Source organism: Lagenorhynchus albirostris, chromosome 17 (assembly GCF_949774975.1).
Source record: "Lagenorhynchus albirostris chromosome 17, mLagAlb1.1, whole genome shotgun sequence".
Classification (NCBI taxonomy): Eukaryota; Metazoa; Chordata; class Mammalia; order Artiodactyla; family Delphinidae; genus Lagenorhynchus; species Lagenorhynchus albirostris.
The window spans coordinates 44,697,580-44,711,926 of NC_083111.1; the positions used below are offsets into that span (position 1 = coordinate 44,697,580).

Here is a 14,347-nt window from a genome sequence, read left to right on the forward strand (position 1 = left end):
GGATGTGCTTCATTTTCAATTCATTAGCCAGGGCTGGATTTATAAAGCAGCCTCAAGATGCCCTTGAATTTTGTTTGTTTGTACAGATATACTTTTATGTATGCAAGACAAGGCAAGCTAAAAGGTCTACCTTAAAAGTAAGGCCTGAAATCTGATCAGATCACTAGTAGTGTTATCTGTCTTGGATTCTTTTATTTTCTCTTTTTCATTTAAGAAAAGAAGAAACTAGGTCACCTGAAACATTTAGAGGTGGGAAAGAAGTGAGGCTGGTTATTAGGATAACAGTGGGTCAAATGGTAACCCGTGTAAGATAGGGAGAACACAAAACTAGAAGTCCACTCTAAATAGTCTCTACCACAGAATTTGTCTATATATGTCCAATTTCTGACTCAAACTTAGAAGCATAAATGTATGGTAGAGATATTATCCAGGGAAAGAAGTGCAAAACTGCCGGTGCCATCACAATTTTTGATAGATTAGCCCATAGTTTGAAAGAATGAGTCAGTTTTCCTATCTGTAAATAAAACACTATTTTATTTTATTTATTTTTTTAACATCTTTATTGGGGTATAATTGCTTTACAATGGTGTGTTAGTTTCTGCCCCATAACAAAGTGAATCAGTTATACATATACATATGTTCCCATATCTCTTCCCACTTGCGTCTCCCTCCCTCCCACCCTCCCTATCCCACCCCTCCAGGTGGTCACAAAGCACCGAGCCGATATCCCTGTGCCATGCGGCTGCTTCCCACTAGCTATCTACCTTACGTTTGTTAGTGTGTATATGTCCATGACTCTCTCTCGCCCTGTCACAGCTCACCCTTCCCCCTCCCCATATCCTCAAGTCCGTTCTCCAGTAGGTCTGTGTCTTTATTCCTGTCTTACCCCTAGGTTCTTCATGACATTTTTTTTCTTCTTAAATTCCATATGTACGTGTTAGCATATGGTATTTGTCTTTTTCTTTCTGACTTACTTCACTCATTACAAATAGCTCAATTTCGTTTCTTTTTATGACTGAGTAATATTCCATTGTATATATGTGCCACATCTTCTTTATCCATTCATCCGATGATGGGCACTTAGGTTGTTTCCATCTCCGGGCTATTGTAAATAGAGCTGCAATGAACATTTTGATACATGACTCTTTTTGAATTTTGGTTTTCTCAGGGTATATGCCCAGTAGTGGGATTGCTGGGTCATATGGTAGTTCTATTTGTGGCTGAACCAATTCACATTCCCACCAGCAGTGCAAGAGTGTTCCCTTTTCTCCACACCCTCTCCAGCATTTATTGTTTCTAGAGTTTTTGATGATGGCCATTCTGACTGGTGTGAGATGATATCTCATTGTAGTTTTGATTTGCATTTCTCTAATGATGAATGATGTTGAGCATTCTTTCATGTGTTTGTTGGCAGTCTGTATATCTTCTTTGGAGAAATGTCTATTTAGGTTTTCTGCCCATTTTTGGATTGGGTTGTTTGTTTTTTAGTTACTGAGCTGCTTGTAAATTTTGGAGATTAATCCTTTGTCAGTTGTTTCATTTGCAAATATTTTCTCCCATTCTGAGGGTTGTCTTTTGGTCTTGTTTATGGTTTCCTTTGCTGTGCAAAAGCTTTGAAGTTTCATTAGGTTCCATTTGTTTATTTTTGTTTTTATTTCCATTACTCTAGGAGGTGGGTCAGAAAGGATCTTGCTGTGATTTATGTCATAGAGTGTTCTGCCTTTGTTTTCCTCTAAGAGTTTGATAGTGTCTGGCCTTACATTTAGGTCTTTAATCCATTTTGAGCTTATTTTTGTGTATGGTGTTAGGGAGTGATCTAATCTCATACTTTTACATGTATCTGTCCAGTTTTCCCAGCACCACTTACTGAAGAGGCTGTCCTTTCTCCACTGTACATCCTGCCTCCTTTATCAAAGATAAGGTGTCCATATGTGCGTGGGTTTATCTCTGGGCTTTCTATCCTGTTCCTGTTGCCTATCTTTCTGTTTTTGTGCCAGTACCATACTGTCTTGATTACTGTAGCTTTGTAGTATAGTCTGAAGTCAGGGAGCCTGATTCCTCCAGCTCCTTTTTTCGTTCTCAAGATTGCTTTGGCTATTCGGGGTCTTTTGTGTTTCCATACAAATTGCGAAATTTTTTGTTCTACTTCTGTGAAAAATGCCAGTGGTAGTTTGATAGGGATTGCATTGAATCTATAGATTGCTTTGGGTAGTAGAGTCATTTTCACATGTTGATTCTTCCAATCCAAGAACATGGTATATCTCTCCATCTATTTGTATCATCTTTAATTTCTTTCATCAGTGTCTTATAATTTTCTGCATACAGGTTTTTTGTCTCCTTAGGTAGGTTTATTCCTAGATATTTTATTCTTTTTGTTGCAACGGTAAATGGGAGTGTTTTCTTGATTTCCATTTCAGATTTTTCATCATTAGTATATAGGAATGCCAGAGATTTCTGTGCATTAATTTTGTATCCTGCTACTTTACCAAATTCATTGATTAGCTCTAGTAGTTTTCTGGTAGCATCTTTCGGATTTTCTATGTATAAAAACACTATTTTAAAATAACATCATATTAGTGCCCAGGTTGAGGTCTTGAAATACCATCTCTCACTAAAAGTAGGGCTTATTGGAAAAGGCTGATTCCCGATCTGGAACAGAAGACGGTCAAGATGAGCCCTGAATTTCTTATCACAGCATGGAGCAAAGAAGCTGTCAAAAGACCGCTCAGGTCATGTTGTCTCCTGAAGGGATTCCCACTGATCAAAGATGGGACACTTTGAGCTTCAACAAAAGTAACTGCAATGGATTAAATCCAACAAATATGTTTACATCCATCAGCTCATAATGGCATTTTAAAAAAGAGAAAAAAAATAATTGGTCCCCTTTGGAGGAAAACAGGGAACTGATTATCTTAAAAACAGGTAAATAAAGGGAAAGAATCAAGCATTTATCCCGTCTTTCCTTTACAAACTATACCACTGGGTAACCAGAGGATGAGAAAAGTGACTCTTTATAAAACCATTCCAACTAATAAATGAAAACAAAATGGTATATTTAGAATTTCACCATTTTGCAACACCCAACAAATTAACAGAAATAAGCATGAACCATCAACAGCTGCTAACATCACAAAAAAGAGAGGCAACCAGACATTGTCTCATATAGTCTTGCCAAACACCACCTATAATAATGCCTAAGGGACTGACTTGAGCCTGATCCAGTCTCTGGATCCAGCTGCCCATTTGCAGGAAATATGGAAGACAAAGGAACATGCTGAACTGCGCTTTGAGCAAGCAATCAGCAAAATCCAGGCTGTGGAAAACTACAATTCAAACAGCCTGGGTCTTCAACAGGAAAAGGAAAAGAAAAAAGATGGAGGACCAACCTAAAGATTAAAAACGGCAACTCATATAAATACTGTTTTTTAATCGGCAAGACTAACCTACAGTGTCTAGCAAGGTACATTTAAGTTATTACTATAGAAGTCAGGATAATGGTTACATGTGGAAAGAGGTGGCTGTGATTGCGATGGAGCACTCAGAAGGGGCTTCCTGAGAGGGTGGCAAAATTCTGTTTCTTAACCTGATTGGTGATTATAAAGGTGTCTGACTTACAGTAATTCATCAAACCACACATTTGTTTTTTACTGATGTTTTATTTTGCAATAAAAAGATTTTTCTTAAATAACAGGTCACCCAAACAATTCAACACCTAACAAAGGCTTAATCTGTTTCCCATTCTCTAGTCTAATGAGGTGAAAACAAGAGGTTGAAAAAGGAAGTCAGTGCCCATCATTTCCTCCCTACCCACTTCCACTTCTAAGGGAACCACCTAATATCACATTTTGGGTGGAATAGATTCACATTCCTGAGAATGTGGAATTCTAAGAAAGAGATTATAGATACCTAACCTGTTCCTCTCCCAGCCTTTCCCCATCCCCCAAGCTGCTCAAACCCAAAACCTAGGAGCCAGAATTGATTCCTTCTTCCTCATTCCCCATATCTAATTTATCAGTAAGTCTTTTATTTCCAACTCCAAAACATAACTGAAATCTGTCCACTTCTCTCCATCTCCACTGACTTCACCATCTCTAACCAAGTGCAACAGCCTCCTCATTTGTTTGCCTGCTTTTATTCCTAACCCTCTACAATTTATTCTACCCAAAGCAACAAGAATGATCTTTTAAAAACATAAACTGCTTAAAATTCCACTTAAAACTCTTTAATGACAGCCCACTATACTGACTTAAATCCAAATTCCTTTCCATGGCCTGAATCATTGAATCCCTGCCCATCTCTCTGACCTCATCTCCAACCACTTCTCCCATTCTACAACCCAGCCACGGTGGCCTTATTTCAACTCCTCCCACACACTAAACTCTTTCCCACCTCCAGGTCTTCTCACAGCTTTTCCCTCTTCCTGGAATACTCTTTCCGGCTACTCACACAGAATACGTCTCAACCTCATGTTCACAGCTTAAGTACCTTCTCAGGAAGCAGGTTCCACCATTTTTCTCTATCAATACATACTACTTCTACCCTTCATAGCTCAAGCTCCAACTGGAGTGTATGTTCTATGAGGGCAAAGATTTCATCTGTTTCATTCAACAATGTACCCAGCATCTGACATTTGAAAGGTAGTTAACAATTACTGAATATATGAATAAATGAACAAATTAATGAACTCAAGGATGACAGTCAATTGCTGCCATGAGCAATAATCAATGAGTAAAAGAAGTCAGTTTTTAGAAAGAAACAGGAGAATGGGGTAAGCCAGCAAATGGGAAAAATAATGCGGCTCCAGGGAGAAAGAGTCAAGGAAATTAACTGCCTATTCTCTTTAATTTATGCTTGCTTCAAATATGTAAAAAGTTCACCTAAATTTCAAAAATAATTTTAATTTGCATTCCTTTCCAATTACAGAACTCTAGGTCCCATGATTTCAGAAAACCAAAAATTCTAAAAATGAAAAAATGATCTGCAACCTAAAAGTCCATCAACAGATGAATGGATAAAGAAGATGTAGTATACATACACACAATGGAATATTACTCAGCCATAAAAAGAATGAAATAATGCCATTTTTAGCAACATGAATGGATCTAGAAATTATAGTATTAAGTGAAGTAAGTCAGGTGAAGACAAATATCATATGATATCACTTATATGTAGAATCTAAAGAAATGATACAAATGAACTTATTTACAAAACAGAAGTGGACTCACACATAGAAAACAAACTTAAGGTTACCAAAGGGGATGGGGGGGCATAAATTAGGAGTTTGGGATTAATATATACACACTACTGTATGTAAAATAGGTAAACAACAAGGACCTACTGTACAGCACAGAGAACTATACTCAATATCTTGTAATAACCTATAATGGAAAAGAATATGAAAAAGAATATATATGTGTGTGTGCATATAACTGAATCACTTTGCTGTACACTCGAAACTAACATAATATTGTAAATTAACTATACTTCAATTTTTTTTTAAAGTAGGGATATAGAAAGCAATTGCTAAGGCAAAAAACAAAAGATGATCTAGACAGAGAATAACATTCTATATTTTGAATACATGACAGAAACTACTCATCCTTAGAATCACATATGCTCAACGATTTCCCCATTTATAAGTGTATCAAGATACTAATATTTATATCAACATATCTGAAAAATTTACTCTATTTTATCTCCTTATTAAGATGTCTGGTATTATATAAAATCTATAGACTAATTCAGAACCCACATAGAGTACTACCACATGTACACCTATATTAATTATCATTAATGCTAAGAGCTTCCTGTTAATTCTCATTTTGCTACAAAGTCATTTTTAAAGATATATCCTTTGATGTACTATTAAGAAGTTCAAGGTAATCTGTACCTTAATTTCATGGCATGCAAGCAATGGACTCATTTTTAATTTTTATACATGTCTGTTTACATATTTGTTACTTCATTTATTCAACTTGAGACTGTGTAGAGAAAACAACTGTAATAAGACATTTCAAATATAGAATCTTTGTTCTACAATATGAGCTAAAAAACTTCTTGAATTTAGAGTAACCCTAACATATGAGGCAACTCAAATAAAATCACAACAAAAAAGCAGCTTGGGACAAATAAAAAAGAAAATTTCTTATCAGGTAGTATCAATTTTCACTTTAGAAGAAAAAAATCTAAAGACCTCTGGTAGATAGAGAGGGTGGAGCTGTTAGGGAGTCAGAAGTTGATGTCATCGTAATTACAGTGGGATATTTCCAGTGTACAGGGTCATTCTACACCAGAAAGCAAAAGAGCCTTTGCCTCAAAGAAATCTTCATGTATTATATTTGCCTTTATAAACTCTGTCAGACACCATGGATAATCATTTTCCATTTTCCCATACCTTAATTGGGATATATATAAAGTGTTCAAAATACAGTAGTTTTTAAATAATGGTTTCCTCTCTCCCCTTCCCCTCTTCCCTTTTTAGAATCTTAAAAGAATATCTCTATTGTATGTATAGCTTGTTACAATTATACCACTCCGGATTCCTTTGGCAATACCATCATCAGGAATGGTGCTGGAAATGAAATCCATTTCCTCACTGTCACAACTACATACACCAACAATGTTTTTCAAACTGCAGATGGCAGCTGATTAGTAGGTCATGAAAATAACTTGGTGGGTCATGACCAGCAATTTTTCAATGAACTAGAACAGAACAGAAAATAGAAAAGTACCAGAGAACATCACACATAGTTCATTCCATGAAACTTCTGTTTTTGGGTCTCATCATCAATATTTAAAAAAAAAAAAAAAGAGACAGTGAAAGCCATAATATATGATGGCCTGAAGTGACAGTACCCCTAGTTCTACAGAGACTTCCTTGAAACTAGAGAAACTAAATTCTAAGCACTTTTCCTCCCTTATAACCAAACAAGAAGTGCTCAATTTAAACCCATTATTTTTAAAGCTTTACTAATACACATTTCTGGAATGACCACTGGAATTTTCTGGGATTACTTCAGAAAAACAAACTTCAACCTAGCTGTGTTTAACACACATTTACCTTTTTCTTTATGTTTCTAACAAATTCTTCTGTACCAATACATGCTATATCTCAGCCCCTTAAAGAACAATGGATAAGTTAATCATTGCCTAGAGCTGACTAAAGACTGAGTTTATCTCCTGTCTTAATGTACAACTGAAGACTGCTCACCAGGAACTGCTCCAGATGCTGTCATGCTCCCTCTCTAGGAAGGAAGAGCCAGTTGATTTTTCCCATCTACAGGGCCTAAATCAATTCTAATGGAGCTGGTGCCACCCCAAATTAACCAAGAAAAGCCAAAGGGAGGACAGATATGCTTTAGGGACCAAGTCATTAATGCAAAGAGATGCTCCTGTTCGCTGGATTCTTCTCTCACTGATTACTTAGAACACCTCCTCCATTTGCCTGCCACTGAAGTTGGAAGCTTCCCCAGGGCGAACCCACTGAGGCCGCTGCTTTTGTTTAAGAGTTCTAAGAATTCATCTTCTCAAGGTCAACTGGAGTTCTCCACTTAGTGAATCTCTCCGATAATAAACACACAAGAATTTTACTTTGTAACGTTCCAAGGACACTGAATTAGGCATACAGACATAAAATGAAGCCCATTATTTTCTCACTGCAATATCTTCAGGATTTTCCTGACACCCTACTATCTACTTATCTGGTTTGTTGCTTTGTCCCACCCAACTCAATTCCTGAGAGTTTTCCCTGTTGTCTTTTTACCTCTGTTCCTAATTTCCAGCCTAAGGTCAGAGCCACTGATGCTACAGACTGATGTGGGCTCTTCATGCTGAGGAACATATGAATACCTTCTACTTTACCCTTCTATATCTTTGTCACTTTACCTTGGATTTTTCATTCCATAATCTATCTTTTTTTTTTTTTTTTTTTTTTTTTGCGGCACACGGGCCTCTCACTGTCGCGGCCTCTCCCGTTGCGGAGCACAGGCTCTGGATGTGCAGGCTCAGTGGCCATGGCTCACGGGCCCAGCCGCTCCACGGCATGCGGGATCCTCCCAGACCGGGGCACAAACCCATGTCCCCTGCATCGGCAGGCGGACCCTCAACCACTGCGCCACCAGGGAAGCCCCATAATCTATCTTTTGACTGATAATCCATTCATTCATAGCAACACTTTGCCTTATAAAATGATTGCTTTCTTACCTTCACTCTTCATTTGTGTGAATGCACTCTGTAATCCTAACATGTTGACTTCGATCTTCACTTCACTTTCTCCAAACTAACCACCTCTTTACACTATTAAAAAAAAAAACTGCCACAGAATCCAACTATAGCTTAAATCATAGAACTCTCAAAGGAACCCTCCTACACTGTTGGTGGGAATGTAAATTGGTACAGCCACTATGGAGAACAGTATGGGAGTTCCTTCAAAAACTAAAAACAGGGCTTCCGCGGTGGCACAGTGGTTAAGAATCCGCCTGCCAATGCAGGGGACATGGGTTCAAGCCCTGGTCCGGGAAGATCCCACATGCCACGGAGCAACTAAGCCCGTGCGTCACAACTACTGAGCCTGCGTGCTCTAGGGCCCGTGCTCCACAACAAGAGAAGCCACTGCAATGAGAAGCACGTGCACCGCAACAAAGAGTAGCCCCCACTCACCGCCACTAGAGAAAACCTGTGTGCAGCAACAAGGACCCAATGCAGCCAAAAATAAATAATTAAATAAAATTTTTTAAAAAAAACAAAAAGCTAAAATCATAGCTACCATATGGCCCTGCAATCCCACTCCTGGGCATATATCTGGAGAAAAACATGGTCCAAAAGGATACATGCGCCCCAAAGTTCATTGCAGCACTGTTTACAATAGCCAAGACATAGAAGCAACCTAAATGTCCATCAACAGAGGAATGGATAAAGAAGATGTGGTACATATACACAATGGAATATTACTCGGCCATTAAAAAGAATGCAATAATGCCATTTGCAGCAACATGGATGGACCTAGAGATTGTCATACTGAGTGAAGTCAGACAGAAAGAGAAATATCATATGATACCCCTTATATGCAGAATCTAAAAAGAAATGATACAAATGAACTTATTTACAAAACAGAAACAGACTCACAGAGAACGAACTTATGGTTACCAGGGGCGAAGGATGGGAGGAAGGGATAGTCAGGGAGTATGGGATCAACATGTACACACTGCTATATTTAAAGTGGATAACCAACAAGGACCTACTGTAGAGCACAGGGAACTCTGCTCAATGTTATGTGGCAGCCTGGATGGGAGGGGAGTTTGGGGGAGAATGGATACATGTATATATATGGCTGAGTCGCTTTGCTGTGCACCTGAAACTATCACAACATTGTTAATTGACTATACTCCAATATAAAATAAAAAGTTTAAAAAATAAACAAAATTTTAAAAGAACTCTCCTTATCTTGAGAGTAAATATGCTTCAGTAGCTTACTCTCTTATTATCCTTCCAGTGTTTTCACTGTTCCAAACCAACTTGTCCTCTAAGTAAACCTCTATTAATAGATTTTAAATAACAATTAATCCTATAACCTAACGGAAACAAAGCCTATCTGGTAAAATATATCTCACGAACAATGATTTTCTTTACTCGCTTTGACTAGTACTGTATATAACTACCCTCCCTCCAGCAGCCAGCGCTCTCATGCTGCCCACCTGTCTATCACAAAGAACCACCTCCCCTTCTACGAATGTTCTACTTGGAGAAGACCCCATGTTTGGTCACCTCCCTTTCTACCTATCAAAACTTACCTATTCTGTGGTCATTTTGCTGTCACCTAGTACTACCCCTACAAAGAAATCTGATAAACTCAAAGTACCAAAATGCTAATAATTAATAACCATTTAATGGATTTCCCTTCCCAGAATGACTTCATTTTAATAAGGATTTCTGAAGACCTCTGTGACAAACAATTAAGGAAATCTGGGGAATCTAAAAGCCATTCTGATCCTCAAGTTATTGACATAGCTGACCACATCTACTGCCTATGTTTAACACAAGCCTTGTTGAGGACACCAAATCAATAATGCGAGGATAAGAGGGACCTTACAGATCATCTAATCACTAGATTCTCAGATCTGGTTGCACAGTTGGAATCTCCAACTCCCAGAGGAGAAGAATGATACCCAAAGAAGCAAATTTCAAAGTCAGTGACAAAGCTGGGCCTAACACCCAGGTCTAATGCTATGTCAGATATATATGAACAACAGGCTAAAAGTATAAAGCCATGTATGGGAATGACACATACCCAACTCAGAACAGTGACAACCCTTTGGGGGATGGGGAGGGAATGCAATTGAGAAGAGATATACTAAGGGGGCTTCAACTATATTGGGAATATTTTAAGCTGGGTAGTGATATGTAAGTATTTACTAAATTTGTCCCCATTATCTTTTGGGTGTCTAAAATTTTGTAATTAAAAAAAGGACAATTTGAAGATGGATACTCAAATGGATATCATATTAGGAATAAAAAGAAATATCTTAGGCTAGGAAGTACTCAAATAAGATACTGCATGAAACAGGTCTTGAATAAAACACAGATTACTAGCAAAAATATAACAGAAATTTTCTAAAGGAAAAGCATGAAAAAAGGCAAAGCTGAGAGTACCCACAGCCTATAACCTAAATAAAGAACAATAGGGAAACTTTGGAAGGACAGATTCAGCTTGGATAAGTAACAAAAGGCTGGGGGTTAAGGTTGAGATCAAGTGATAGGGGCCTTGGGTACTAAGTCAACTAAAAAAATCAATCCAAAAATAAAGGAGTAGCATGACTGAAGTGATGTTTTAGCAAAACAATCAGAAGCCATGTGCAGGATGAACTAAAGCAGTGTTCTATGGATCATTAGGAGGTTCTGTAGGACACCAAAAGGCGAATAGAAGGAGGTAAGGCGCTGGCAACTAGGTTCTGGCGCCCTGCCCCTACTCCAAAGAGAGCCCTTCTGCTGTTAAAATGTTTCTGCTGTTAAAATTTTTTGATAATCACTGGACCACAATGCCCAATTGGAAGGCACTGCTATAAATCAACTGTGAGGGTCTTAAAACCCTGGAATGAGATAGTAGTATTGGGAACGAAAGGGGGGGGGAAATGAATCCACAGACTTTTTGATGGAAAATTTGATAGGATCTAATGTTAAACTAAATAGGATAATGAAAGAATGGCTCTACACGAAGAAAAAACAAAACTACTAACTGAGAAGCAGCTATTGGTCATACAGACTTGAGCATCAGCAACATATATGTGACCATGTAAAAATGTATGGGCCCTAAGGAAAAGCTACTCACAGCAGAAAAGCAAAGTGGCCTTCTTACACAGATTAAAAACAGAACAAAGGGGACCAGAAGATTATAGAAAGAGGTGACCATGGAATGCTAAGAAAGCAAGCATAGTTTCAAAGAGGCATCACTGTACACAATGAGCGGGTGCACAGCCCTTGCAGCCAATCAGACCCAGGGTTCTGGCACCTCCTCCACCTGCCCAACTTATTTAATCTCTCCAAGCTTCATTTAATGAGTCAAATATAAACTAACAACTAACATTATTGAACATATCATGAAGCACTGTGCTAAGTGCTTTACATCTGACCTCATTTACTCCAAAACACATTTTACAGATTAAGAAATTAAATTTAGAACTAGCATAGTAAATTGCAGAGCCAGGATTCCTATTTCTTGAGACAATAAAGTAAAAGAATGTATATATAAAATTCCTGGCAAATAGTAAGACCTCAAAAAATGGTAGCTATATTTCATTATTAGAGGGTAATGATTAAGAGGAGCAACACAAAAATTCACTGTCAGTTATCTCTGTCGTAGCCTTCCATGTGGCAAACCCCCCTAGTGACCTCATCTATAAAAACAGGATTAATGTCTGTAATCCAACCTACTCAGCAGGGTTGCTATAAGGATTAAATGATATTATGAAAAAGAAAATGCTATGAAAAAAATTTTAAGAGATACTCAAATATATGGGATTGTCACATATCTTTTGCTCTTTAGAAATGCCTTCCTGGATGAACATGTCTCTCTGAAGAGAGCTAAAAATAACTCTCTTAAATGTGCAACCACCACTTTGAAGGTATAAGTCACCATGGAACAGTGATATATACAACCCACCCCTCCCCCAACCCCTCCAGGTTCTCTAATGTCCCTGCAAGGCAGGGGTTCTCTTACTTCTATAGTGAAACTCTGATAACTCAGAATAGAGCTAATCAATAGAGAGAACTTGTACTTCAATTCAGAGTTATTCAACTTGGCCTTATGGTACTATCTTGGAGGTGCCCCTTACAGTTCTTCCAAAACAAGATGGGGGAAACACTGATTCCAGTTTTCTTCTATAGTGTTAAAACTGGGTGCCAAATCAATATTAGAATTGGGATATTTTAAAATGCCAGAAAAGAATCTATCAAGGGCTCTGACAGCAGGTGTCTTTTGGAAACTCCTCCACAACCCCCCTTTTTCACCTGAACAGATGGTTCCCAGACCTCAAGGCTCACATGTCTAGTCACACAATTCACAACAGCTCACAAAGTTCCTACCTTTTTAATTATTACATGTTCCTGAATATACCGCCTTTCATCTAAAGATCTCTAAGTATCAAGACACTCTTTACTCTTCACAACAGCACTATGGGAGAGAGATTAGTACACTTATTTTATAAATTAAAAATGAGAGACTGAAGTTAAATGTTTTATCCAGCATCAGTTGATTGATTCATTCTTAAGGAGAAAATGCACATTATGAATTTATATCAATGGACAGCCTTGATTCAGCTTCACACGATCATTTCAAATACCAGTTCAAAAGTATCTACTGTGTACTCGTACACTTCCAATATAACAAATATAAACTAACAGTAAATACCAAAGCATCACTATTTTTACATGCTAAAAGAAAACCAAACCAAAAAAAAAAAAAAACTACATGGCAGAGGGGTTCTAATTTAAGATTCCTACTGTCTTGCATCCATAAATACTTTTGAACTTGCGGAGGAAGGGGAGAGGAACACCTGTCAGTGCAGCATATCCACACTAAGTTTTACAAGGCTGTGTAGCTATTAATATTTAATTCCTTGAACTGTAAATAAACAACCCGCTTTCTCAAAAAAAAAGAGGCAATATTATGGAAAACATTTGACAGGAAAGCCTACATGGTTGTAAGCAGCCCACTAATTTCCTAGTTTTACGTCTCCCAGTTCGTGAACTTGCCACGAGGGAAAACTCCACCCGCCCCAGGAGTCCGGCCGCCGGGCGCCCAGCGCTGCCCACCGACTCTCCACCCGCGCCAGGCCCGGCGGGCCGCGGGGGAAACGAGGCTCGGCCTCCCCTCGGGCCCCCTCGCCCCACGGACAGATGCGGCTCGGCACTCGGACCCGCCTCGCGACCCCCGGCGCGCCCGGCTCAGGGCCCCACAGTCTGGGAGAGGTGTCTCGGTCCCCCCCAGGCCTAGCCGCCCCCGCCCCCCTCCTTCTCCCCACGCCCCGCGTTCGTTACCTCTTGGGCGCCGGCGGCTGCTCCATGGCGGCTGGGGGCAGAAGGAGGTACCAGGTGGCCGGCGAAGGTCGGAGCGGGCAAAGAGCCGGGGCACCGGCCGGCCGAGCCCGGGGAACCACAGAAGGAAACTCCAGGAACTCCAACCAACTTCCCCGTAACTCCGCAGCGGATCCCCCGCCCGCTGGCGAGTGCGGCGCCTCCCGGCCCGCCCCGCCCCTCGGCCGCCGGCCTCCGGCTGCGGGTGGGGAAGGGTGGGCGGAGCCATGCGCTGGAGAGGGTGACCGGTGGGCGGAGCCGAGGGCGGAGGGAGGGGCCGGTCCTAGTGCAGGGGAAAAAAGGAGCTGGGACTGGAAGGGCGAGAGGGTGAGGCCTAGTCAGGACCCAGAGCCTCTCTCTGCTGGCCTGGGGCACGTTGCTTTGAAGTGGCCCAAAGCTGCCGCTCCTCACTTGCCTTCATTGCTTTTGCCCCAGTCTGATTTGACTCATTTCTCTGGATTTCCCAAGGATACCTCCCAAACATCTTGAGCAGTCGTTTGAAGTACTGCTAACTGCCCACGCTCCCCTCTCTAGTTCTCATTATAATTATTGGTTATGTTTTCCCCCAGCCATCCCCCAGTAATAGGGATACTTCTGGAAATTCTTGTTTGATTTGATTGTGGACAAACTCCTCACAATAATTAGGTCTAATTACAAAGAAAATAATTACTGCAGTGAGATCTCTCATGCACTAGATTCAGTGTGCTGTGGCCTTACCAGCTGTTCAACTGGGTAACCTGGCAAAACTATCACAAATTATGGTGCATGGAAAAGTATTCAG

The 14,347-nt window shown here is 39.8% G+C and overlaps 1 protein-coding gene across 3 annotated transcripts in view; it reads right to left on the reverse strand.

The window, feature by feature from the left end:
• STK3 (serine/threonine kinase 3) overlaps positions 1 to 13,739 on the reverse strand; it is a 322,689-nt gene extending 308,950 nt beyond the window's left edge. For all 3 annotated transcript variants that reach the window (XR_009536406.1, XR_009536407.1, XM_060127883.1), the window contains exon 1: positions 13,531 to 13,739. Coding sequence is in view for 1 of the 3 variants with exons in the window: in XM_060127883.1 (XP_059983866.1) it covers positions 13,531 to 13,556 (26 nt within the window). In the remaining 2 variants the exon portion in view is untranslated. The remainder of the gene's footprint in view (positions 1 to 13,530) is intronic.
• Positions 13,740 to 14,347: the final 608 nt, after the last annotated feature.